Source organism: Macaca nemestrina, chromosome 8 (assembly GCF_043159975.1).
Source record: "Macaca nemestrina isolate mMacNem1 chromosome 8, mMacNem.hap1, whole genome shotgun sequence".
NCBI lineage: Eukaryota > Metazoa > Chordata > Mammalia > Primates > Cercopithecidae > Macaca > Macaca nemestrina.
The window spans coordinates 1,786,159-1,811,755 of NC_092132.1; the positions used below are offsets into that span (position 1 = coordinate 1,786,159).

Genomic DNA, 25,597 nt, shown 5'->3' on the forward strand with positions numbered 1-25,597 from the left:
AGAGGGTCAGGGCCAGTGTGTCCTGGACCGAGGGTCCAGATGGTGGGGTATAAGGCGGGCTGGGGTGCTGGGAATGGCCCGATGCTGAGGCCCCGGTGGGAGGAGGGAGGTGGCTGCCACCGGATCCCCCTCACTGGGCCAGTCCGTGGTGTGTGTCCCCTGACTGTGGTGTTTTCAGTGGGTGGCTGGTGAGGAGGGGGCGCCTGGAGGCCACCAAGGCCAGCACACTCCTCCCCCACCCCAGGCTCTGCCACCTGACCTGGGCCTGCTGGTCCCTGCATCTCTGTGCCTCTTAGGCCTCCACCCTTTGGTCCCATGCATGTCTGTCTTTTCCTTGTTGTTTCTCCTCTCCATCCCCTGTCTGCACGCATGTGTCCGGCTCTCTGTAGTGTGCCCTCCTTCTGCTTTCACTCCTTCTCTGCCCTCCTCCCCTGGGGTAAAAGCCACGCTCAGGTGCTGCACCTGGTGCACCAGGTGGAGGCAACGCCCCATGGGGTGGGCTGTGAGAAACAGGGTGGCCGAGGGCTTCCCAGCAAAGTGGGAGGCCAAGAGGAGTAGGTGCTGTGAGTGAAGTCCAAGCCAGGCCCAGGGCCGAGGGTGTCCTGTGCCCACAGGACTGAGGGAGTCACGCCCTGTTCTGCTCCTTCTCTAGGGCCCACCCTGCACCCGGCCCCACAGCCCTGCACGGCCTCTGCCTCCCCTACGCTGGGAGCAGCTCCGCTCAGTCCACCCCATCCCTGCTGTGAGAACATGGCCTGCTGGGCAATGGCGGCAGAAGGACCTGCGAGTCCAGGACAAGGGGGTCCTCTCTGTACCACTGTGACCAATGCATGGCTCCAGGCTGTGCTGGCCTGAGGAGCTGGTGATGGGGCATGTGCCCCGAGCCGTGTGTGGCACGCTGCCGTGGGGCTCAAGGTGCTGCTTTGCCCTTTCGGGCTGGCTCCTGTTGCGGTCATACGGGTGTGAGCCTCGCCCAGCCGTTGTGGGCAAACCCTTGGGGTAGGATGCAGGAGCTCCCTGGTGAGATGCTGCTGCCACCTCGGCGGAACTGCAGGCCACAGCATGGTTCCCTGTGGCCAGCAGTGGCATTGAAGGGACAGGCTGCAGGGAGTGTCTGGTGACAAATCCGGAGGGAGCATTCCTTCAGTTTACACAAGGACCTTCTGGGAGGGAGCTCAAGGGCCCCTGGGGTTTCCTGTGGGATCCGTGGAATTCCCCTCAGCCTGTGGAGGGCAGAGCCCCCTGTGCCTGGGCCCTCCTGCCCCGTGTGCCCAGCCGTGGACATGCATGTCTCTACCAGTTGGTGCCTGGGCTCCCTGGAGGGAGGGGCAAGCGTGGGCATTCCTGGAAACTGAAAAACCACCCCTGACAGGAAGAAATAAAATGTCCTTTTCACCCGGCGCTACCTGGGTGCCTTACACAGTTAAACGCCTTTTTTTGTTTTTTTTGTTTTTTGTTTTTGAGACGGAGTCTCGCTTTGTCGCCCAGGCTGGAGTGCAATGGCGCGATCTCGGCTCACTGCAATCTCCGCCTCCTGGGTTCACGCCATTCTCCTGCCTCAGCCTCCGAGTAGCTGGGACTACAGGTGCCCGCCACCTCGCCCGGCTAGTTTTTTGTATTTTTTAGTAGAGACGGGGTTTCACTGTGTTAGCCAGGCTGGTTTCAAACTCCTGACCCCAAGTGATCCGCCGGCCTTGGCCTCCCAAAGTGCTGGGATTACAGGCGTGAGCCACCGCACTCAGCCGTCAGTATCTTATTTAATTCCTCGAATACATCAATCCTCCAGCCATATCTCCCCCAAAACATGATTAACCTCTCAGGGCTGGGCTGAGTATCTGGCAGATGGACAGGGGTGGCGCAGTGCACTCAGGACCTGGGGACCCTTCCAGAGCAGGCGCTGTGGTAGATGTGGCATCTGCCTACCTCGTCCCAGGGCCCCACTGGGGAGGAGGGTGGCAGCAGGTTCTCTGGACTGGGCCTGGGTGGCCACTGCAGTTGGCGTGTGGACAGTGCCTGACAGAGGACTGAGGCCCCCACAGGGGACAGGAGTGCTCAGGGGAGCTGGGCCTGTTGGGGGTGGGAGTTCTTAGCCTGGCTGCCCCCAACCCTGGCCTCCCTACGTCCTTTCTATTGTATTGCTATGTGGGCCCTCAGAGATGGGACTGTGGGTGAGACTCCCGCAGGGTCCAGGCCCCGGGGGGCCTTCCAGCTGCCGAGCACCATGCAGCCCACCCACCTGCTGGGGAGGCTCCCACCTTCCTCATGGCCCCCTTCTCCCATCACCTCCACGGTCCCCAGCACCTGCTAGGGCCCTGTGTGTCAGGTGCCTGCTGGGCGTGGCTTAGGAGCCACAGGTGTCTAAGGGTGTTTCCCTGGAACCGTGTGGCCTGGAGTGTGGGTGGGGGCTGCAGTTCCAGAGACCCGTGGCTCAAGGACAGGCCCTGGGACCACGGCGGGTAGGATGCACCCAGCACTTTCCTGACTTTCCTGCAAGTCAGCAAGCGTCCTGCTGCCCCGCCCACTCCCCAGAGTCAGGCACGGTTTAATTTGCGGTTGGATGTCTGCTAAGATTGCGTCCACTTTCCAAGTCAGCACTTAATTGGCAAGGCGCTTGATTTAACAGCGTGGGAGCCTCCACCGGAAAAATGGCTTGAATAAATCACCGCCTGACGCCAGAAAATAGATATAATCTCAGCATTAACTACATTAATAGTAGCAGGAGCCGAATTAAGAAAGCCATAAAGCATTGGCGGGTGGACATAAATTATGGCCCAGCTCAGTACCCTCAGTGCTCTGGCTTGCGCGGGGCGGTCCTGGGGCGGGACAGGGGCGAGGCGCCCCCATGCCTGCGGAGGCTGCTTCCCGCCGGCCCCTCCCCTGACCCCTCCCCTGGCCGGGGCGGTGGGCGGGGCCAGGCAGTGGTGGGCGGGGCTCCGCGGCCCAGCCGCGGTGGGAGAGCGCATCCCCCCAAAGGTTGGCTGAGGAGCCCCAGCTCCCTCCTTTCCACTGGCTGCGCGTTCTCCAGGACTCCACCACCCCACCCTACCCAGCTTCTTGGAGCCAGGCCCTGGCTGAGCTCTTCCCACCTAGGGTGTCCCCTGCCCAGTGGGTACCAGCAGTCATGGGGAGTGGCAGAGCAAGGAGACGATTCAGTTAGGGCACAGGTACCAGACCCAGCTCCAACCTTTCTCTGGTGTCTGCAGCCTAGAAGGCTCCCTGCAGGCAATGACGTTTGACTTGCCAGGTAGTCACAAGCTGATCCCCACCCAGGCCCCACCTCACTCCTCTCATTGCTAGTCTTAGGCCCTCCCCAGAGAAGCACCTTCATCTGGATGAACAGTCCTGGGGGTCAGCGCTGCCACCGGCTTGGGGGACAAAGGGGGTATGGACTGCTGGCCCTTCTGGGCCTCATCAGCGTCAGCAGCCATGGACAGAAACGTGGACAGCAGAGCAGACGAGGGTGCCATCCAGGCTTAACTTTAATTCTTGGTCAAGTTCAACATGGTTTGTGTTCCCTTGTTCACTTGTCTCCAGCTGGCTTGTTTCTTATGGATTCATGGAACTCCGAGTGTTCAGGAGGGTCGCCTTTGTCATTTTCCTCACTTTGAATTTCGTGAGGATGTTTGCAGAAGTTTTTACTTTTCTGTGCACTTAAATCTGTCATTGTCTTGAGATTTCATGTGTTGATGTGCTTACAACAGCCTTTCCTGTCTAAGATGGCATGAGTTCTGGAAGCTTCCCTCCGGCCTTTCCCACTCATGTCTACCCCACGAGCACCTGCTCTTCTGCTCGCTGCCTACCTCAATTGGCTTTGCCTGTTCTGAGCTTCGTGGCGATGGGGCCGTGGAGCAGGTGCCGTTCTGTGTGTGAGTTTCATGGCGATGGGGCCGTGGAGCAGGTGCCGTTCTGTGTGTGAGTTTCATGGCGATGGGGCCGTGGAGCAGGTGCCGTTCTGTGTGTGAGTTTCATGGCGATGGGGCCGTGGAGCAGGTGCCGTTCTGTGTGTGAGTTTCATGGCGATGGGGCCGTGGAGCAGTGCTGTTCTGTGTCTGAGTTTCGTGGCGATGGGGCCGTGGAGCAGGTGCCGTTCTGTGTGTGAGTTTCATGGCGATGGGGTCGTGGAGCAGTGCTGTTCTGTGTCTGAGCTTCGTGGCGATGGGGCCGTGGAGCAGTGCTGTTCTGTGTGTGAGCTTTGTGATGGTGGGGTCATGTAGTGGATGCCGTTCTGTGTCTGATTTCTTTTGTTCATCACTTTTCGTGGACTGAATTGTGTCCCCCACCAAATTCATAGATTGAAACCCTAACCCCCAATGTGACTGCATTTGGGGATGGGGTCTTCAAACAGGTAATTGAGGTTAAATGGAATTATACATGTTTGGCCCTGAACCACTAGGACTAATGTCTTTACAAGAATAAAAAGTGCCACCAGGGGCACATGCCCAGAGGAAAAGCCATGGGAGGACAGTGCAAGCCAGGAAGGCAGATCCCACCGGAAAGCAACCTTGCCAGCGCCTCGATGTGGCGCCCCAGCCTCGTGAGAAAGTGTGTTTCTGTTGTCGAAGCCGCCCAGTGCAGCGCTCCAGCCTCGTGAGAAAGTGTGTTTCTGTTGTCGAAGCCGCCCAGTGCAGAGCATTCCATGACAGCAGCCAGGCAGTCATAGGCGCCCACGTTTGTCGCTCTGCTGCAGTGCCACGCATGGCGGGAACTCGTTCTGTTTCCCTGCTGTGTGGTGGTCTGTGATAGGGATACACCATGTGTGTCCATCTTGCGGTTGATGGGTGGGTATCTGGGGTCTCTCCCATCCTTGCCAGTTATGAAGCTCCTGTCTTAGGCGTGTCTCTGGGTGCCTGGTAGCCCTTGTTTCTGTGGAGTTGCTGCCTCAGAGGGTGATGGACACTGAGCTTTGGAAGCTGAGGCCGGAGCATATCCCACATAGCTGTCCCAGCCTGCCAGCAGCAGCATGTGAGCGTTGCGGCTGGCCCGTGGCCTTGCCAGGATTCGCAGTCCCGTGTCTCCTATTCTCGCCGTGCTGGGGAGTGTGGGGCCTCATGCCCATCCCGCTGGCTGGCAATACTGGGCATCTTTTTCTTCACTCAGGTCTCGTGGTGGTGCCCTTCTGTAAAGGGCCTCTTTGGGTGTTGGCCTGTTTGTGTGTGATTTGCCTTTTGGCTGATGTGTGGGAGTTCGTTTTTGTGTGGATGTCTTCCGCCCCACACGTCTGCTTACAGCCGAGGGCCTGCTCTTCCCCGGCGTCTGGTTTCCAGCCTTTTATGAGTAGTGCTCTTTGTGTCCTGTTTAAGAAATATTTGTCTACCCCACATTCATGTTTTCTCCTAGAAGCTTGGCTATTTTAGCTTTTACATTTTAAGCCTGAGGCTTCTTGAATTAATTTTTACTTGTGGTCTGAGGTAGGGGCCAAAGTCCTTTTGTCTCCCCATGGAGACACATGTATTGAAATGAGGCCCTGACCCACTCAGGTGCGGGGTGCCCACGTCACTTGGGTGAGCAGATGTATGGGCTGTTCCCAGACTCTCCATCCTCACTGTTGACCCACTTGTCTGTGCCCTTCATTATTCTGGAATGCTTACTCTTCCAGATCACCTTAGAAACACTGGATCGGGTGCCCAGCCTCACCAGGGAACCAGCCTCCAAATCATAGATTTGCATTTTCTTCTTATGATTTCAGCTACACACACAAGCACCTCAGATCCCCGGCCCCGCCTGCCTCCCTCCTGTTCTCAGCACCCGGGAGACCCACGCTCCATAACTTCCACATGCTGGCCAGGCACACCTGCTGTAGAAGTTTTCCTAAGTTACTTTATAGTTTTTCTGGCTTTTCTTCTTTCTATGTTCCAACTGGTGTTTGCCGGTGTCTTGCAAGGCTTTTGGTTTTCACACGTCTTTGCTTCATAATCGGTTCTGGTTACCCCTCTGAAGTGAGTGGGTTTTTGTTGTGGGTTTTCCGTGGTTTTTGCAGATACCACTGTCCTTGGGGGGGCCGCACGAAGCTTGCTGAAGTTACCACCCCTTTCCAGGGAGCTGAGCCGGATTTGCTGTGTGGTCTTCGGAGGGGCTGTCCCAGGGTCTGGGAGTGGGGGGATGTCTGCTGTGGGTCTCTTTAGACAGCAGTGACCTGAGGGGTCCTTGAGGGCCTAGGCAGGATTCCTGGCCAGCCTGCCCCTCAGTAGCTGGCACAGGCAGAGTGGGTCCTGGGCCGATGACCCAGCTCAAAGGTTGGCACAGGTGCAAAGGGTCGTGGACCCGCCAAGGACGGCTGCACGTGGCCTCCCGGTGCCTCTGCCGGACGAGCTGAACTCGGCACTCCAGAGCGGGGCTGTGAAGTCCCACTAATACTTGTTTTTTGCGGCTGACATACAAAACACCAGTGGCTTCAGCTGAAATAGATTTTTAAAAGTGTCATTTTATGGAGAATTTTACTTCCCATCTTGTTGTTTATTAGGCTCTTAAAGGGAAAGCTTGTAATGCATCCATTGATCGAAATACCAATTGCATAGATGTGAGCACATAAAATACATAAAATAGTCCCAGCCCCTCATAATAGACCACGGTGTTTGTAATGGAGGCAGTGTAATTAGTACTGCCCCCTGCCACCCAGCCAGGCTGCAGAGGCGCCCCCGAATCCTTCTTATTCATTACTGGAGTGAGACGGGGCAGGGGTGGCCCTCGGAAGGAGCAGTGCCCGGTGAGGAGGTCCTCAGGTGTCACAGCAGAGCCTCCGCTCCACGAGTCAGCCTAGGGGCCCAGGGAGCCGGCTCTGCTCAGCCTCCACTGGACCAGCTGCACTCAAGGCTGTCCCTGTCCTCATGGGGTCCCCAAACAAGGCTGCTCTCCCCAAGGCTACATGGCTCTTTCCCCTCATGGCGCCTCTGGCCTCTGGTGCGGGGGTCTCAGCTCCCACCCAGGCCTATAACCCTGCCTGCCTGCTGGAGGTGTATCCTGGAAAACTGAGCAGCTGGCCAGTCTCTGCAGGCCCCCGTACTGGGATGTAGATGCTGTGGGGGTAACAGAGGGAGACTGGAGAGCCCATCTGGCCATGGCCCCGGAGCCCCTGCTGAACAGCAGCTACTGCCCCAGGAGCTGGTGAGGGCCCCATGGTCTGGGTCCAGGGGTTTGGAGGACAGGGGGCCCGACTTGTGAGGAGTAAGTTAGAAGAGGGTCCTTTCTGTACGATCAGGTGGCCGTAGCCATCGTGAGGTCTGTGTGGCCACCACGTAGTCAGATTTCAGCCCTGGCAGCCATGGGCCCTTGGACACTTAGCCCTGGCCCTGAGATCGAGGGGGCAGAGTCCAGGAGCCGGGAGCCCGCCTAGCACCGCTACCACATGCCTCTGCTCTGGCCTGCCCGCCCCTCCCTGCCGGCCCAGCTTGGGCCTCTCCCCTGAGAGACTCTTCCTCCTCCAGAACCCAGGACATTCTGTAAGTGCCTGTCCAGTAGACCCACCTCTCCTGCATTGCCCCAGCCTGACGGGGCTGGGCCTCTCCAGGCGAGGGCCCCATGTAGCCTGGTCAACCCACTTGGGGGCCACAGCGGCTCAGCACCAGGAGAAGCCGGGAGGGAGGCTTCCAGCCAGCCCCACACGCGCACACCCATGGGCGCACACGCATGCTCGTCTCCCGAGCCAGCACTGTGATGGGGGCTTCAGCGTTTCCAGTGGAAAGCCCCACTTAAGCAGTTTAGTGCCTGTCACGGCGCGGCTCTGCCTGACCTACTTGGGGATTCGCTGCGGCGCCGCCTCCCCCGGCCGCTCCTCTTCTGCTGACTTTGCACTCCCCGCTCGGGCTCCAAGCTTCGAAAAATTGTGCTCCATTTCCTGAAAAATGCTTCCCTGGTTGTTTTCTCTGTGTCCCAGCTGGCCTGCCTGTCTACTGCGTGTTGCCACTGGCCTGGGCGACCTGGCCGGGGGCTGCTGGGTCCCCGGCCCACACACGGACACAACCCCAGCCGAGGAGGCCCTGAGGTCGTGTCCCCGTGGCCCAGTGCCTGCTCCTGTGGTCCTGCCTCTTCAGGCTGCAAGGGCCAGGCCAAGACCTCGCTCAGCCCTTGACCTCTCTTGCCGTCATCATACTTGTGCCCCTGAGGGTCTTTCCACATCTGCATGTTGCACGTCCGTGTCCCCTCCGTAGCAGCCTGGTCATCATCCCGGGGAGACAGGGACAGCCTGGCCCTTCTCGGAGCTCTCAGGACGTGTTCTGACCCTGCCTCCCTCCTTGAGCCCCGCTTCTCCCTTGGTTCTCAGAGAGCCCATCTCGCCCCAGCCCGCATTCCCAGCGCCTGGCCCTTGCTGCCTGAGCCCACTCCCTGCATATGCTGACCAAGCCGTGGCAGCCACCTCCCTGCCACAGGTCTCCTTCCTGAGTGTAACTGACCAGGGCCTCCTGACCCTTCCCCACCCCACACTCCTAAGAAGTCCTGGGAGCCCCAGGGTGGCACACACTTGGGTGTGTTCTTGCAACACACATTTACAGAGTCCCCTGCATGCCTGGCATATCCGCAGGGCCGGGGTGCAGCAGTGGTCTCTGCAGATACAACCCCTGTGCTCAGCTTCCCCAGTAGTGTGACATCTGCGCTTGGCCTCAGGCCTGCCCTGGGATCTGGACAGAGGGACAGCATGTGCAAAGACCTGGCGCCAGGAGGGAGCATGGTGCTTTCCAGAAACCAGAACTTCCCAGGGGAACAGGAGTTCTAGGCTGGAGGGAGGCTGCATGGGAGCTGTGGCCAGCAGGACCTGAGTGCCTGGCCCCGCAGGGCCTCTGACGTGGTCATCTTGAGAACAAGGGGACCCACTACAGGGTCTTGACAGGGACTTGATCAGATGTGCAGTGTTCAAACCAACCGGCAGGGTGGGGTGGGTGCAGCCCCCCTTTCAGCTGTGAACCAGGGTGGAGACCCAGCTGGCTCAGTGTGGGCCTGGGGCTCTGTGTGGTGTGTGCAGGGCCTGGACATTGTCTCAAAGCGAGGCTTCTGTCAGTGGTGAGGCTGAGGGCCCTGGGCGGGGGGTCCGAGTGGAGGCTGATGAGGCCCCTCATGGGGAGAACTGCCGACCGACACTGGCTGCGGGGCCTGCCTGTGGGAGCAGGAAGGCCGGCTGGGGCTGGTTTGTGTTTAACAGTCAAGACTGGAGCTGGATTGGCAGCAGCAGGCGGTGCGGGGTGACAACACGAGGGTCCTGGAGGGTCCCCACCGTCCCTCTCGGCCTTCAGTTTCCCTTCCAGGGTCTGATGTCCCCTCGCCGGCTCCACCCTGTGGTGGCGCTTGGCAAGAAGAAAACTTCAAACCCCAGCCCTCCCTGCTGTGGAGCCGCTGGCAAGTCTGGAGGGTCTGGGAGCGACTCTCCCCTCTGCTGGCCTTGCCTGCCCTGCTCCTGGTCACCTGTCTGTTCCCAGGTCTTCTCCTCGAGCACAGACACAACCTCATGGAGTTCTCAGGGGCTCCTGTGGGGTGGGATGTCGCTGAGGCTAGCATAGGAACTTTGGGAGGGTGGGGAGGGAAGGAAGCTGAGGGGCTGCTGTCGGGAAGGAGCCCCTGGTTCCTGTCAGCGGCTCTCCTCCAGATGAGGGTCTGTGGTCCCACCGTGGTCTGTGTCAGCCTTTGTGCAGCCACTGGTCACACCACTGGGCCCGGGAGCTGGGTTGGGAGGATGCTCCAGAGAGGCCCGGCCTTCCCAGAGCTGCCTGCAGTCTGGCCTAGGCCTTGAACCCCTGGCCACATGACCCGAGGCCTTGGAAGACCCCCTTGTTGGACAAGCCGCAGGGCCTCAGGGAGGGTGTCCTGGGCAGCATGTGTCTGAAGGTGCTCTGGTACTAAGCAATCGGAAGACACCGCTTCCGGGCTTAAAAGCTGCCTGGCTGTGGCCTGGACCCGTGGTGCCACCAGTGTGTGTCCGGCCAGGGCATCCTGGGGGCTGGGCTGCTTCCCGGGTCTCTAGGGTGGAGGAGGCCTCCCCCAGTCCCCTCACCACCTGTGCCTGAGTCCAGAGAGCAGGCCCCTCCCTCAGCCTTCCCACCGTGCCAGTGTGCCAGTCACACTGCCAGGCCCAGCACTTTCTGATTGGTCTCAGAGCTGGGTCCCATGGCGTGGAGACACCGCAGGCAGCGCGCATGGCAGGGAGCAGGGCCTGAAAGGGCCTGGGTGCTCAGAGGGCTGGACTTGCCTGAGGAGCTGCATTGGTTTGTCAAATATGTTTCTGCTGAGCTGGGGCTTCTGCTGGGAGCGCAAGTGCTGAGGCCATCACCCTGGGGGCAGGCAGTGCACAGGGTCTGCTTGATGTGCATGCACTGCTCTGACTGTGAGGCCGCTGATCTGGTCCACGTGTGTGCGCATCTGTGCCTGGGAGCAATGATGTGGCCTGGGGTGAGGCCCCTCTCAGCCTGCACGGCGCACGCGACATGGCAAGGGGGTGCTCTGACCTGCCACGGGCAGTGCCCTCAGGAAGTGGGTAGAGCGTGTGTGTCCAGGGTTGGTCCTCAAAGTCCTTGCGTCGACCACTCGGTAGTCAAAGTCCTTGCGTTGACCACTTGCCTGGAGGCCTGGCAACTGGCAGGCTGTGCGTGGGCATGCCTTGTGGATGCCGGCAGGGGATGCACCGGGTCTGCCTTGTGGATGCCGGCAGGGGATGCACCGGGTTTGCCCTTGGGTTTTCAGGAAAACCAGGACCTCAGAGCGAGCTTCTCTTCCATCTTGCCCAGGCCCCCAGCACCACTGAAGTCCAGGGGACAGGTGAGAGGAGTCCCTGAGGGTGGAGAGTCAGAGGTCCACCTGGCCCCCACTGTTGCTACCTGTGCCTAGCAGCGCTGGCAGCACTCAGCAAGACCGAGGGGCCCAGGCTGAGGCAGGACAGGGGCTTTCAGAGACAGAAGGGCCTGGACTCAGCCCTCTGGGCACCTGCAGTGCCCCTCGCCAGCCTGGACAGCTTCTGGCCTGGAAGTTTCCGGGTGCTCCTAAAGCAGTACTGCACAGACAGCTGCTTTATACACCTACTTTTGTGGTGTGTGTGTCTTTCTCCCCATTACCGCTGCTTTTCATTTAAAATGTTATCTCCCCCTCCTGGCCTTTGTGCCCCCCCAGGGGGGAGAGGGGAGGCCCAGCCTCGCCCTGGTGTAGTCAAGGTTATGGTGATAAATCCTGGGGCATTGTCACTTCTATTCGGAGTAAATTGGCTGGCCGCTTTCGGGCTGAAGGAAAGATAATTTGCTGTAGTATTTCAAATGGATTAGAAATGGATTTGAAGGGAAAGTTCATGCCTCCCATTACAAAGGCGAGAAAGAAGACTATCTTAAGGCACTGTTCCCTCCCTGGCCTTCATTATCCACGCTTAATACCTTTCCTATTTTCCAGCGTTAATGAAATTTCCTGGCGGCCTGGGCCTGCCGGACGGACGGGAGAGGCCTTTAGATCTGCAGCTCCCGTCGCAGAAAAGGAATTACAGAGCCTTGCCGTGAGGGCAGACGCGCACTCCGGGTCCTTGGCCCTGCTATTATCTCATTAATTTCATCCCCCTTCTCAATGCAGTTTGTTTCCAAAGGCCGTCCTCTCCATTAGGGTCACAATTTACTGGAGTGCTGTGACACCCACGGCCATGAAAAGCTACAAGGCCCTCACCCCACACCCTCCCAGCACCCTCCTGCTGCAGGTTCCAAAGCCAGCCAGGCAGCCAGGGCGAGGGCAGGGGTGAGGGCAACCCCAGACAACTCTCCGTCACCCGCCAACCTGCGCAGGCCCGAGGTTCTGCCACAGCATCTTTCCAGGATTCAGCTTCTCGGAATGAGGCTGCTGGGCTAGGTGTGCTGAGCACCGGGAAGCACCCTCCCCCATTCCCAGGAGGCCCTGGGCTCCGAGGCAGTGGTGGGCAGTGGGAGGCTGGAAACATTCCCAAGCATGAAGAGCGGGCACAGAGCCTGGGATGGCTTAGCAGGGGCTGCCGCATCTCCATTCCACCCAAATCACTAACGTTCTCTGGGTGCTCTCACACTCTAGTAAGTGGTTTTTTTTTTTTAGGAGGGAGGAGAAGAGGACAAGCTAATTGTTCATGTTCATCCATAAGAATGAGCGGGGGCGGCCGGGCGCAGTGGCTCACACCTGTAATCCCAGCACTTTGGGAGGCCAAGGCAGGTGGACCACCTGAGGTCAGGAGTTCAAGACCAGCTTGGCCAATGGGATGAAACCCCGTCTCTACTAAAAATACAAAAATTAGCCGGGCGTGTTGGCGCATGCCTATAAGCCCAGACACTCTGGAGGCTGAGGCAGGAGAATCTCTTGAACCCAGGAGGCGGAGGTTGCAGTGACCCGAGATCGCACCATTGCACTCTAGCGTGGGCCACAAAAGCAAAACTCTGTCTCAAAAAATAAAAATTAAAAAAAAAATGAGCAGGGGCATGGCCAGACCAAGCTCCTGAGACAGATCTGAGAGGCAGCCCTGATGGGTGGGGTGGTCCTGGAAGCTTCCAGTGCCTCCTGACCCCCAGAGGCCCTGCTGCCTCTGCCCCACTGGCCTTTCCTGGGCCTGGCCAGCTGTGGCTGCCCCTGGGGGAGGGGAGCAGGTGCTGCAGGCCCGGGCCTCGCCCTCCCTCCAGGTGCCTTTGGAGAGCCACACAGTCAGTGGGTGGTGGCCTGTCCCCATGTGAGCCTCAGTCAGGGGGACACTCCCGCAACCGAGTCCTCGCGTGCCTGGGTTCTGGGCCTCCCTCCCAGCCGTCCCCTCAGGGCGTCCTGGCTGGACCCAGGCGGAGCTGGGTTGGCTCTGCTACCTGCGTGTCCCTCCTGCTTTGTGGCGGCCAGGGTTGAACCCATCCTGTGCTGTGGGTAGGGTCGGGCATGCAGGAGTGGGTGCTTCCCGCAAGAGTGCAGCCTTACCATCTATTCACTGGAGCCTGTGGGGAGGCAGGGAGCTGGGGGCTCCCGGGAGCAAGTCCAGGCTGGCCCTGAGCGACCTTTCTGGGGCAAGGACCACAGTTAGCTCTGGCCCCAGATGTATCATGGCCAGAGGCTCTGTGAGTGGCTGGTGCTGCAGTTGGGGGTGCACCCTGGCCACCAGCCCCCTCACCCTCCCAATGCCGCCCCAGCCCTGGGCTGGCATATGAAGGAGCAGCTGGCTGTGGGCGGTGAGACCCCTCAGGCCTGTGGGTACTGTGAGGCTGGTGCAGGGCCCTGGGCTCAGCCTGACTGTGGGATTTGGGGTCAAGCTGAGTGTCCCCCAGGCAGTGGCTGTAGCTCCTGTGGAAGGTCAGAACCTGCCTATGAGCCCCCGGGACTGACGGGGTTCTCCAACCGAGAGGCTGGTGCAGGAGGTTCCGCCTGGCCTGGCCCTCCCTCCAGGCCTTGTGCCAGGATAAGCCGAAGGTGTGGGCCATGCACCTGCTGGGCCTGCAGGCACCTGGAGGCCAGGGCTGCACCGGGACCCCAGGGTCTGATGAGAGCCTGGAGGTCTGAGTCTGGCTGGCAGGATGCCTACCCTCCACCCTTCTGGCCCAGACAGTGCCCGGCCGGGGGTTGGGGAGCAGCTGGAGTGTGCAGGGCGCAAACAGGATGGGTGGGAGGTGGAGGCCAGCAGACCACTCAGCACTGCCAGGCCCCTTGGTGGGCTCTTTCCCGCCAAGATTGGTGTTTGTGAACTAGAATTTTAATTAAAGGAAACTGGGTTAAGTGCTCTGGCCTCAGTGCTTGTACTTACACTGCAGCTCCAATCCCCGGCGCCAGGCTCTCTCTGCTGCCATTCTCTCTCTATTGGGCCCTTGGAGGCCCCCGGCTGCTGAGAATTACCCCAGCTTGCAGGCAGAGGGACCGAGGCCCGGAGAGGTTGTGGGGCTGAGTGGTGGGGATGGCGGCTGAACCCGACAGCAGGGCTGCTCCGTCCCCAGTGCCACCAGGTCTGTTGGCTCCTCGTGGGTGGCTTTGACGGATATGCTGCCGTCCCCCTGCACCTGCCCCATCCAGCCAGACAAGCGAGCCCCACCTTCATGCTTGCTATAGGTCTGAGTCTAAGGGGCACCCCACCCTGGCCCAGACCAGCTGGAAAAGGGTCTCCTGCAGCTGTGGCAGAGTTGGGGAGCTCGGGTACTCCACAGCAGAGGCCTATGCAGCTGCAGGGCCATGGGGACTGGTGTGGCATGGAGAGCGTAGAACGGGGGCACAGCCCTGTGCCAGGCCTGAGCTGCCCGTCCTCGCCTCCCACTTGACTGGTCCCTCTGCCGCCTGTGTATCCATGGCTGCCCAAAAACGTCCTGCCCACGTTTGCTGCCCAGATTTGCTGGGGGCGCGGTACCCACCTCAGGAGTCATGGCATCATAAGCAGAGTGTGAGCCCATGTGGAATGAAGCTCAATTTGCATGAGCTGATCACTGCTGAAATGCACCCTGGCAGCCCTGTGCCCTGCAGAGGCCTGTGCCAAGCCCTGAGCCCCCCACCTTGGGGGCTGCTTGCCCGCGGGTCTGCAGGGCTGTGGGTGTGGCTGGCAGCTGCAGGGAGGTGCCTCTGGAGTGCAGCTCAGGCCCCTCCTGTCTTACTCTTCCCCTAGGCTGTGGAGTATCTGGCAGGAGTGGGGGCTGCCAGGGCTCAGGGTCTGTTGGCCTAGGTCTCCTCCTCTAGCCAGGGTCATTGGCTCAGCTAACTCCAGGGGCTGTCGCGGCCTCTTCAGCCCTTGGACTTGCATTTCCCTCAACCTGTCTGGCCAGGGGTCTGTGAGGCTGTCGCTGTGCACTCTCAGTGCGGGGCTCTCTGAGCTGTGGATGAAGGGGAGGCAGGACAGGGTGGAGCTGACCCTATCGTGTCTGTGGTCCTGAAGGCCAGGGTGGTGTGTGCCGGGGCCGCTTTGGTAGAAATAGCCCCAGCCTTGAAGCAGACTCAAGGGAGCCTCAGCCCAGGTACCAAGGGCCAGGTGTGCTTCTCACCAGCACGTGGACACCTTGCAGCCCCTCTGCCCTGCAGCCCCAGGGACCCTTACCCCGCAGTGCACAGCCAGTTGGCCAGGGCGGGGTGGTTATGTCCACAGGAGAGGTGTGCACTGGAGGACACTGCTCCCTCACCGTGGCTCTTAGGGGCTCATGAGTTCCCAGCCTTGTGGGTGGGGCCGGGGGCACCACTTCCTGGGACTCCTTGTCAGTGTTCCCTGATGACAGCCAAAGTGTCCCTGAGGGGGGGTCGGGGGCCAGAGGGGGCCAGAAGTCTCTTGGCAGCTGGGCCAGTGGCCTGTGGTCACCGCAGCTGGAGTGTGTGCCCACCGCAGGTGCTGCTCCCTGTCCGCCTCGGGAGGCCAGGCCTGGGCTCGGCCCCTGGCACTGACCATCAGAGCTGTAGTCTGTCCCACTGCAGGTGCTGCTCCCTGTCCCCCTTGGGAGGCCAGGCCTGGGCTCGGCCCCTGGCACTGACCATCAGAGTTGTAGTCTGTCCCACCGCAGGTGCTGCTCCCTGTCCGCCTCGGGAGGCCAGGCCTGGGCTCAGCCCCTGGCACTGACCATCAGAGCTGTAGTTTGTCCTGGGGCCAGGTTTGATGGGCATTTCCTGTCTCTGCAGGTCCCTGGTGCTGAACCGCCTGCGTCCAGTTGCCAGCGGGGGTGGGAAAGCCCAACCGGGCTCCCCTCGGTGGCGGAGCAAAGGGTACCGCTGCATCGGAGGGGTCCTGTACAAAGTATCTGCCAACAAACTCTCCAAGACCTCCGGCCAGCCCGGCGACGCGGGCAGCAAACCCCTTCTCCGCACAGGTGAGAGGTGAGGGCGGGGGCGCTGGGAGGTGACACCGTCCGGCCAGTGTGTGGTGGGCACTGCAGGCCCGACCCCCTAACCTCCAACATGCTGTGGCTACTCTGGGCCTTGGCTCAGGCCCCTGTCTTAGGGAGGAGGTCAGGGGCCTCATGCTCCTGGGGAGCCAGTCCAAACAAGCACTTCCCAAGTGGGTCACCTCCCAGCCTGGGAGTTAATTTCACTCTTCCATACACCCAGCGCCTTTGTAGCCATCCCTAGTGAGACTGACAGGGGAGCCGGAGAATGGAGGGTGCCAGGAGGCCGGCCTTTCGCTGGCATCCCCCGGGAAGGGCTCTGGAGTGGTGCCCGGTTCGTGTGACTGAGCGGCCCTTGATTTTCTGTGGGGTAGGGAAGAGTTGCTCACAAGCACCGTGTTTCGCTTTTGGAAAAAGGATGAGGCCAGGTACGGTAAACACGCCCGGGCGAGCGCACACCTGGGGCCGCGGTGCCCGTAATCGCATTGGCGACGCCTCGACAACTGTGTCTGGAGGCAGCCGGCGCCGCCACCTCGCACCCTCCCAGCCCAGGGAAACAGGCTCAGGAGAAGGAAATGCTTTGGATTTGCTTATCCTACAAATTAACTAGAAAAATATTTTGGTTTCAGTCCAATTTTACCCCTTCTTGTCCATCAAAAAAAAAAGGGTGGGGGAGATTGCAAGCGGTGTTGGGATTGCAGAGGCTGGGCCCTGCTGGCTCCCCGACCCGCCTGGGGCCTCGAGGGAGAACAGGTCAGCCGTGGAGGAGGTGGACTCCGAGGGCAGGGTCTGCGGGGGTCAGAGGAGAGGCGGGAAGCGTCCTTCCCTGGAAGCCAGCCTCACTGGCCACCCTGCCTGGCTGTGTTCCTAGTGTTCATCTCCGGGCTCCAGGGGCTTCCAGGCTGTTTCCCAGGCAGGGTCGCTGGGGGCAGCATGGGGGCCCTGGCACCTGCCTCGCAGGGCTCTGAGCCACACTGTGGCTGGCCAGTGCCCCTGACCATGCCTGCAGGCTGGTGGCTGGGGCCGGGGGGCCTGGTGAACTGCGTGGGAATAAGTCCTCACTTGGTGAGGATCTGGTGAGAAGCCCTGGGTCCCTTCCTGGGCACTGTGTCACTCCTGTGTGTGCCTCCGCTTCCCCACCCGTACCTTGAGGGACTGGGCGGTGTGATTTGTGTGTGTGGCCTTATCTCTGCTACACCCAGGGTGCTCAGTGCAGGAGCTGACTGAGAACATGGGGGCCTTGGTGAGGCTCCGCCCCTGGGGGATGCTGCCGTGGGTTGGGGGACAGGCCCTCCTGTCACCCAGCAGGGCCTTCTCTGGTTACCTCTGACCCTCTGACTCCAGAGCTTCGTGGCTTGTGGGGCCCCACACACAGCTGTTTGTATCATGGAGGGCAGGGGCCTCGGGCTCATCTCCAACAGTCATTCCCTGAGTGAAGCATAAGCCCCTGGCCAATCTCTGGCACAGCAGGTCCCAGGTGCCTGCAGCCATCCACCTGCCACCAGCCATGTGGGCCAACAGGGAGCCTGAGCAGTGGAGCTCCCGGGGCCGGCAGCAGGCGCTCTGAGGACGTCGTGCTTGACCCCCCAGGGACAAAGCCATGAGGTGCCTCTCTGCTCATGCCGGGTGGTCCCACCTTTCCCCTGGGCCTCCTTGGCAGAGGCCAAGCCCCACGTTGGCTGGCACTGTCCTGAGAGCACTGACCCTGCAGGCACAGTCCTGGCACTGGCTTTCCTCTCTGGTCCTGAAGGCAGTGGACAGAGCATCCGGGCTGATCCCTCTGCCCAGGGAAGGGTGCCCCGAGCCCTCAGCTGCCTGCCTGGGTGGGAGGGTGCCCTGCACCTCCCACGGATGCTGCCTCTGACATCCCTAGTGCAGGGGGAGGCGCGGGCTGAACACGAGTGAAGATTCCTAGGGCCCACAGGCGTAGATTCGTAGACTCGTGTCCAGTCAGGCGGTCAGGGAGGCCTTTCTCATGAGCTGAAAACAGAGGAGCTCAGAAGGGCCAGGAGCAGCAAGAGCATCCCCAGGTGACCGTGCAGAGGCCTGGGCGGGAGCGTGCCGGGGTGTGAGACATTGCAGGACCCCGTGCACAGCCAGCAGGGAGATGAGATGGGTTGGGGGCAGGCGGGGTCTGTCTGGCACCCCTGCACCCCCATTCAGAAAGCTCCCGGTAGTCATGATAATAGCATTGACCGAGGTTGATGGTTAAGTGGCCAAGACAGCAGCCATGGAGACCATGATGTCCCGACGTCCCCGAGAGCCCCGGGCAGCCAGGATAGGCAGCTGAGGCTGCTCCTGGCAGTCAGTCTGCAGGCCCTGCCCTGCTCTGCGGAAGCCAGAGCCAGGGAGGGGATGCCTGCTGCCCTTTCCAGAGCCAGAGTCCATCCCAGGGACCCACCCACTCAGGGAGTGGCCCCCACTACAGCAGCTGCATCCCACTCCCTGCACAGTGCCAAGGCTGGCCCCACCTCTTCACCCCAGGTCGCGGTGTGTCCTTGGGACTCTCCCCATACTGTGCGCTTGTGGGACCCACGGAGGGGCTTGTGGCTTGGGTCCGTCTCCCTGCACCGGGGTCCTTGGGTCGCCGGGATCCTGTGGTCCACTTATATTGGGCTGGGTGGGCCTGTTGGGGGAGGTGCACCTGCCACCCCGGCTCCTCCCATCCCTCAGTGTCCATGAGATGCCTGTGGCAGGCAGCAGGCAGGCAGCAGGTTTGCACTTGGCCCCTTCAGACACGGTGCCCACCACCAAACGGCCCAGGGTCTGAGCTTTGGGGAGGAGGGAGTGTATAGCCCTGGCCTGCTCAGCAGTGGGGAGGGGAGGGAGGGGCTGTCACACTCCTCCCTGGGAGGCTGCAGCGCTGCTGCGTCTCCCCCTCGGTGCCAAGTGCTGAGCTCCGCAGAAGCTTGCCTTCCCATTTACACACATGGCGGGCGCAGAGCCCCTGACATCACCACACTGTGAACAGTCTATCCCGGCCACCCTTGCTGACTGGCCCCTGCCTCTGCTGGCCCTTCCCTTGCCCCAGAGCCATCAGAGAGCCAGTGTGGTTCCCCCAGCCCTTCTGGGGCGCATCTCACCCCTGCACCAGTAGCAACTCAGAGCTCCCTCATTCGGCCTCAGCAACACAAGCAAGGAGGGTCTGGTGCACAGAGGCCAGTGGCAGGCAGGGGTCCTGGGGCCTCCTTCCTCCCACCCCTGCCCCTGGGGAGGCCCCGCCTTCCATCAAGTAGGGCTGCGGCCTCTGGTGTCCTGCTGGCCAGACTTGGTGGCAACTGTGGCAGTCCTGGGGCTGTGCAGAGCCCAGTGAGGCCGCACCCGCCCTTTGGGTCGACAGCCGAGGCCACAGCTCCAGCTGCCTGGGCCCCCACCGGCCCCGCCTCGCCATGAGGAAGGTAGATGGCTCCCAGCTGTGGGATACCGCTGACCAGCCCACTTAAGAGGAATAATAATTAAAGAAATAAATTTCCTCCCCTGGTGTCAGCAGAAATTTGACTTCAACAAGAAAGTGCAGCCTTCTTGGAAGGGGTGGGGGTGGTTGTCCTGGCTGAGCCCCCGGGCTCTGGGCCCGTGATGGCAGAGGACAGTGTGGCTTCTACCCCCAGCTTCCCCACTCCATGAAGCCGAGCCCTCCCTTCCCGGCCCACCTGCCACCTGAAGGGCTGAGCTCCAGGGCCCCTCCCCACATACTCCTGTGTAGGCCCCCAGTGAGCATGGCCCATATATGGCCACCAAGAGCCTGACGGTCCCTGTGATGGGGCAGAGGCCCCAGTCTCTGGCCACAAGGCTGGCCTTGGCACCTGTGGTTGTGGCCCTCCCTGCTGCGGGCCAGCTGCTGCGTGTTCCTGGCACGTCCGGCCTCTGCACCTCCCCTGCTCGCCACCTGCCCTCCCTCCCTGGGGTGACAAAGGCCCTGTCTGAGAGCCCCCGCCCCACATTGCCTCTCCTGGGGCGCCCTCTGCCACTGGCTGCCTTCTCCCAAGGATGCAGCTTCCATGTACCAGACGGACATGCCCTGGAGGGCCTGGTGGGCACGCTGTGAGCAGACCAGGGCTTGGCGCGGCCCTGCCTGACTTCCTGGGAGAGGGCTGGCCTGGGAATTGGGGCTGCCTGCGTGCGCCGCTCATCATGGATGTTGTCCCTTGGGCCAGGCAGCAGCTGTCCAGTGGTTGCTGGCTGGAGCAGGGACTGGAGGTGCTGAGGAACCTCTGACTTCAGGGCCTCTATCCCGCTTGCCTTGCAGGGCCTGACATCCAGCGGTGCCCAGAGGAGCCTGGCCCAGAGCCGGCACTGGGGAACCGAGCAGGGGGTGGGGCTGGCGGGAGCCGTGTCTATTCTGGGAAGATCCCGGGGAAGTGAAAGTTCTCTGGAATGCACGGCGCCTTCTGCTGTTGAGTTGCTGGGGGTTATTCAGTTGAACTTTTTAGCACCTCTCAGGCAGCCCCTGCCTCTTTTCCAGCCAGCTATTTTATGTGCATTTTTTAACACTGCAAAGCATTTGAAAAAGTGCCTCCTGTTCTTGTCAGAACTCCTGTCGTGAGCCTCACACTGGGAATTTTTTTTTTTTTTTTGAGACAGAGTTTCGCTCTTGTAGCCCAGGCTGGAGTGCAATGGCGCAATCTCAGCTCACAGCAACCTCCGCCTCCCGGGTTCAAGCCATTCTCCTGCCTCAGCCTCCGGAGCAGCTGGGATTACAGACATGTGCCACCACACCCAGCTAATTTTGTATTTTCAGTAGAGACGGGATTTTTCCATGTTGGTCATGGCTGGTTTCGAACTCTGGACCTCAGGTGATCTGCCTGCCTCTTCCTCCCAGAGTGCTGGGATTACAGGCATGAGCCACCGCGCCTGGCCGACACACTGGCATGTTTTTTAAATAGCACAAAGTGGAAAGGGAAGTAACCCCCCCCCGCTGCACCCCAGTCCTGCCAGGCGGGCATGTGATGCCGGCATGTCCCTGGCTGGGAGCGGATGGCGTCACAGTGTCACCGGCAGCCTGGGCAAGAGCCTGGGAACCAGCAGTGTCGACAGGCTGCCGCATTGCCGCGTCCCTCACCACACAGTCTGGCAGGTGCGAGGGCATGCCCGTGCTGCCTGGACGGGACCCTGCTGCCCACCCGGGGACAAGGGTCCCAGCCTGACAACAGAAGCTGCCCTGAGCTCGCCGCCCACATTGATCCCCCCCGCCCCAAGACCCTCATCACCCTCCCTTTGCCCTTGGCCTCCCCACACTCCCCAGGTTTCTACCTTCCTCAGTGCCTCCTTTCCTGCCCCCAGGCACCATTACTAGCTCCTGCTTCTGCGCCTGCAGGGCTCACTTGCCACTCAGCTCTGGAGCTGCCCTTTTGAAACTTGAGATGGTCTGAGAGTGGGGACACTAGGCAGGGTCCCTGAGGGCGAAGGGCAGCAGCACCATTGACCCCAGCCAGGGAGCACCGGGCTGGATGCAAAGCACAAAGTGAGGAGTGTGGGGGCTCCAGCCTGAGGGTGCAAAGGAGAAGACGGCTTGGGTCCTCGGGTGGGAGCCTGTGGCTGCTGGGCCATCTGGGGAGTGAGGACGAGGCTGCTCTCCAGTGCTCAGAGTGGGGCAGGGCTGGCTATTTGGGGCTGGGCAGCTTTGGGACGTCCCTTTTTAAAGCAGGATGGCTTTGTCACCACCTCAGGTCCCCAGAATTTCTGAGTGATGTCACCTCTGCCTCTTAACTACAGTGTCCATTTCAGCATTTGCCCTGGAGGAAATTGGATCTGGTCTGGGCAGGATCATGCGCGTATTTGAGGAACCCGGGAAAGCCGCCCTCAGCAGGCTCGCCCTGCCCTGCCCACCCCATGATCCTGGGTGACCTCTGTCTGTAAAAGGCAGGCAGGACTGTGTCACCGGAGTAGACCCTCCTCCTCCAGGTGGCACCCCCTCCCTGCCTCATCCCCTTGGCTCTCAGGCCTCGCAGCACTCGGCCATGTCCAGTCCCAAAGTCCATTCCCTTCCTGCCACCGCTGCCCTCTCAGGCTGTGGTGTGCAGTTTCAGAAAGGCTGGGGTGGTCCTTATGCTCAGGGTTTTGAGGAGTATCTGATGAGGCACTTCTAAAATTTAGAGTAATAGGCACTAGCCAAGATCTGCTAGGGCCAGCCCAGGGCCTCAGGGACAGGTGCCCTTCCCCCAGGAGCCCACAGCTGCAGTGGGCAGCCGGGCAGATGCCTCCGCCGAGTGGGCTTTGCCCCCACACCTTCTCTGCTGCATTTCTTTAGTTTTACAGTCCTCTAAAAATCAGAAACCGCTCTTGCTCCTAAAAGGCCAGACCGGCCGGGCGCGGTGGCTCATGCCTGTAATCCCAGCACTTTGGGAGGCCGAGACAGGCGGATCACAAGGTCAGGAGATCGAGACCATCCTGACTAACACGGTGAAACCCTGTCTCTACTAAAAATACAAAAATTAGCCGGGCGCGGTGGCGGGCGCCTGTAGTCCCAGCCACACGGGAGGCTGAGGCAGGAGAATGGCGTGAACCCGGGAGGCGGAGCTTGCAGTGAGTGGAGATCGCGCCACCGCACTCCAGCCTGGGAGACAGAGCGAGACTCTGTCTCAAAAAAAAAAAAAAAAGCCCAGACCATGTGTGCCCCATGGGCCATATTCATGCCCTGGTCTAAGCGACCCTGCAGGTCCCCCACAAGCCCCAGCCCAGGCTCTGGCAGAGGGAGGTGCTGCTGTTAGCAGCTGTTCTGTTTACAGGGCAGCTTCCTGGGTAGCCGGGGCTGAGGAGAGAGCCAGGAGCAGTGTCCATTGGCCAGTCACTGCCTCGGCCCAGGATGGGCACCCAGGGACATGAGGAAGCCAGCAGGGGGGTTCCAGCCAGCAGAGTGTGGCCCTGGGGAGCCTGACCAGGGAGGCCACAGAGACAGGCGGGCGGCTCCAGCCCACGTGGCCAGGCCCTCCGCGGGTGCTGCCTGGCTTTGCTGGTTCTGAGGGCAGGGACAGGACCCCTTCCTGGACCCTGCCCTGGAGAAGAGCCAGACACAGGGCCCAGCAGCTCCCCACTCTCAGGTGCTGTGTCCCCAGAGGGGCCTGGCAGGGCCCAGGGCGTCTGAACCACTGTGGGGAGGGGAGCTCTGGGCAGTTTCCTGGAGGGGAGGCTTTGCCTGAGCTGAGGGCTGGGACCCCTGAGGGCCTTGACTAAGGGGGTTAGCAGGGAAAGGGCCTGTGGGCAAGGCTGTGGCCTGCTATGACCCGTGCCTCTCTCCCCAACAGGCCGGCTGGATCCTGCAGGCAGCTGTAGCCGTTCCCTGGCCAGGTACTGCCTTCGGGCTGGGCAGCGGGTGGGGCTCCCTGCTTGCCTTCGGGCTCACGCACCTCTCTCCTTGTCTGCAGCCGGGCTGTGCAGCGCAGCCTGGCCATCATCCGGCAGGCACGGCAGCGGAGGGAGAAGAGGAAGGAGTACTGCATGTACTACAACCGCTTCGGCAGGTGCAACCGCGGCGAGCGCTGCCCTTACATCCATGACCCTGAGAAGGTGGCCGTGTGCACCAGGTGCCCTCCTGCCCTCGCCTGGGGGAGGTTCTGTGCTGGGCCCTGCCCGTGGTCCCTGCTGGCTCTTCCTCACACCCTTTTCTCCTGGTGCTGCAGGTTTGTCCGGGGCACCTGCAAGAAAACGGATGGGACCTGCCCCTTCTCCCACCATGTCTCCAAGGAGAAGGTGAGCGCGGCGCTGGTGGCCCTGTTCCTGTGCACCTTTCTCTGGGGCCTTGGCCACCTGGCCTCTGGGCAGATGGTGCCCACAGCTTTCCCTGGGCTTGGGACATGCAGATCCCTGCCCTGGTGTCCTTAGAGTCTGCTGTACCGCCTCTACCCCACTGCAGGTTTTGCACCTGGGCTACACAGGAAAGCAGCACTGATAGGGTCCCCGCTCACCATGCACAGGGGTCTCTTTTCCCTTCTCCTGACAGCACCAGGCCTCACCAGATCCCCAGGCCCCCCTTACACATGCCCAGGGGAATGTGGTCCCATAGGTGCCCCTGTGGACCCAGGGCTGAGGCCTCAGGGCCTCTTCAGACTGGGGTTGGCAGGAGCGGGGAAGCTGTATGTGAGGGGCTGGGTGGGGAGGCTGCCTGGGCAGAAGGCAGGAGGGAGGGGCTGGAGGGGAAACAGCTGGACTCCTGGCTCATGCGGTTGTCCCTGCCTAAAACCCCACAGACTTGCTTTGAGCCAAGGTGGGTCCCCTGCTGGGAAGAAGCAAGAGCGCCCCGGGGCTGGGGTCAGGGGTCAGTGCTGGCGGGGCACATGTAGCTCTTGTGCCCTGGACTCAGCCACGGTGTGACCACAGCATGCGAGTGGAGTGAGGGCTGCCTCAGACGAGGGAGGCGGTGTTGGGCAGGGGTGCTGCTGCCGCAACAGCTTTTCCCCTTGAGGAACTTGAAAAGAATCAGCATTTTTCTCCCTAATAGAGCTTCGGAACTCTGTTGTGAGCAATTTGGAAATTCACGTCGAGTTTCGGGTTCATTAGCTCCCAGCTCCAAAGCCAGAGCACATTCCAAGCTGTCTAATGTGGACGCCCCGCACCAGTGCCCTGAATTAATGTTATTGTTATTTGTGTGGACGTGGCGGGGTGCAAACAAGGTTAATTGAAATGAGAATGCAGTTTCCTCTTGATAACAGCCCCGCTCTGACAGCCAGGAGGAGCTCCGTTTGCTGTAGAGTTGGCTTTATCATCCCTTTTTATTAGAGCTAATTTGGGCTCTATATCAAAAACCACATTAAGGGAATTGTCTGCAGCCCACCACCGCCAGCCCCAAACGGGCCCCCAGCCCCTCTCCCCTCTGCGACTGCAGTTAAAAGACAATTAGAAATAAACTCCCGCTCGTTAAATCACCCTTTGTTTCTTTGCCTTCTCCCTCCCTCCCTCTCAGCCCTGGCCGCTGGCTCTCTGGACCCCTTCTTCCCTCCTTGGCCTTAGACAAGTTCCTCTCCCATCCCCAACCTCGCCTCAGAAAAGTGACTTTTTAAAGCCTCTGGATCTGCCCAGATCCCCCAGGGCTCCTCAGGCCCCAGCAGCTCTGAGCAGGCTGGAAAGGGGAGGGGGACGGGGGTAGTGGGAGCCGGGAGGGTAGTCTGACCCAGGAGGGAGCAAGGCCCTGGGAGGGGAGTGGGAATAGCCTGGGGCAAGGCTGGAGACCCCGGGGTGCTGGCAGGGGCTCTGTGGGGGCTCCATGCTGAGGCCAGATGGTGACATCTTTGTTCTGGACTCCCAGGCAGCCCAGGAGGAGCCTGTGGTGGCCCACAAGGGGCAGGGAGATGTCTCCTGGAGACGGCAGGAGACCCCCTTGCTTCCCTCCCTGGGTGGCCCTAGCCCAGCCATTGCTCCTCAGGCCTGAGGTTCCCCCAAATGGGAGGAAAGTTGCATTGCTTCCCTCTCCCAGCCCAGTGGTGATAACAAGCACTGACTGTGGCCAGTGGCCCTGTGCTGGGGAGGAGGACACTGCTGGACCCCTCCTGCTGACAGCCTCGGCCTCCACGGTGCTGGCCTGCAGCCAGTGCCACGCCAGGCCTGCTTTCAGGTAGCTCCTGCCCACCTAGAGCCCAGGGACACTGCCTGTGGCCCACAGGTCAGGTGCCTGGAGAGCCCTCTGTTGGGTGCTGGCCTATGGCTTGTCCTCCCACCTAGACACTGGTCCCCATGACCTGAGAGGCTCCAAGGGCAGGTGACCACAGGCTAGTGGTTGGGAGCCCTGGCTGCCATCTTGCCCTGGACGGTGGGCAGGCTCAGAACAGGTGAGGGACTCAGAGGAGGGTGCCCCTGAGGCTGAGCCACAGGGCTGCTCCATGCCTCCTCTGGACAGAGCAAGGGCAGGGGTGTGGCTCACTTGGGAAGGCGGGGGCCCA

General features: G+C 60.9%; 1 protein-coding gene across 2 annotated transcripts in view; it reads left to right on the top strand.

Annotated features, from left to right (window-relative positions):
* Positions 1-25,597, top strand: part of LOC105488446 (zinc finger CCCH-type containing 3) — a 104,112-nt gene that overhangs the window by 49,221 nt on the left and 29,294 nt on the right. For both annotated transcript variants that reach the window (XM_071067654.1, XM_011752477.3), the window contains exons 5-8: positions 15,526-15,713; positions 22,970-23,012; positions 23,090-23,248; positions 23,345-23,414. In XM_071067654.1, coding sequence (XP_070923755.1) covers positions 15,526-15,713; positions 22,970-23,012; positions 23,090-23,248; positions 23,345-23,414 — 460 coding nt within the window. The remainder of the gene's footprint in view (positions 1-15,525; positions 15,714-22,969; positions 23,013-23,089; positions 23,249-23,344; positions 23,415-25,597) is intronic.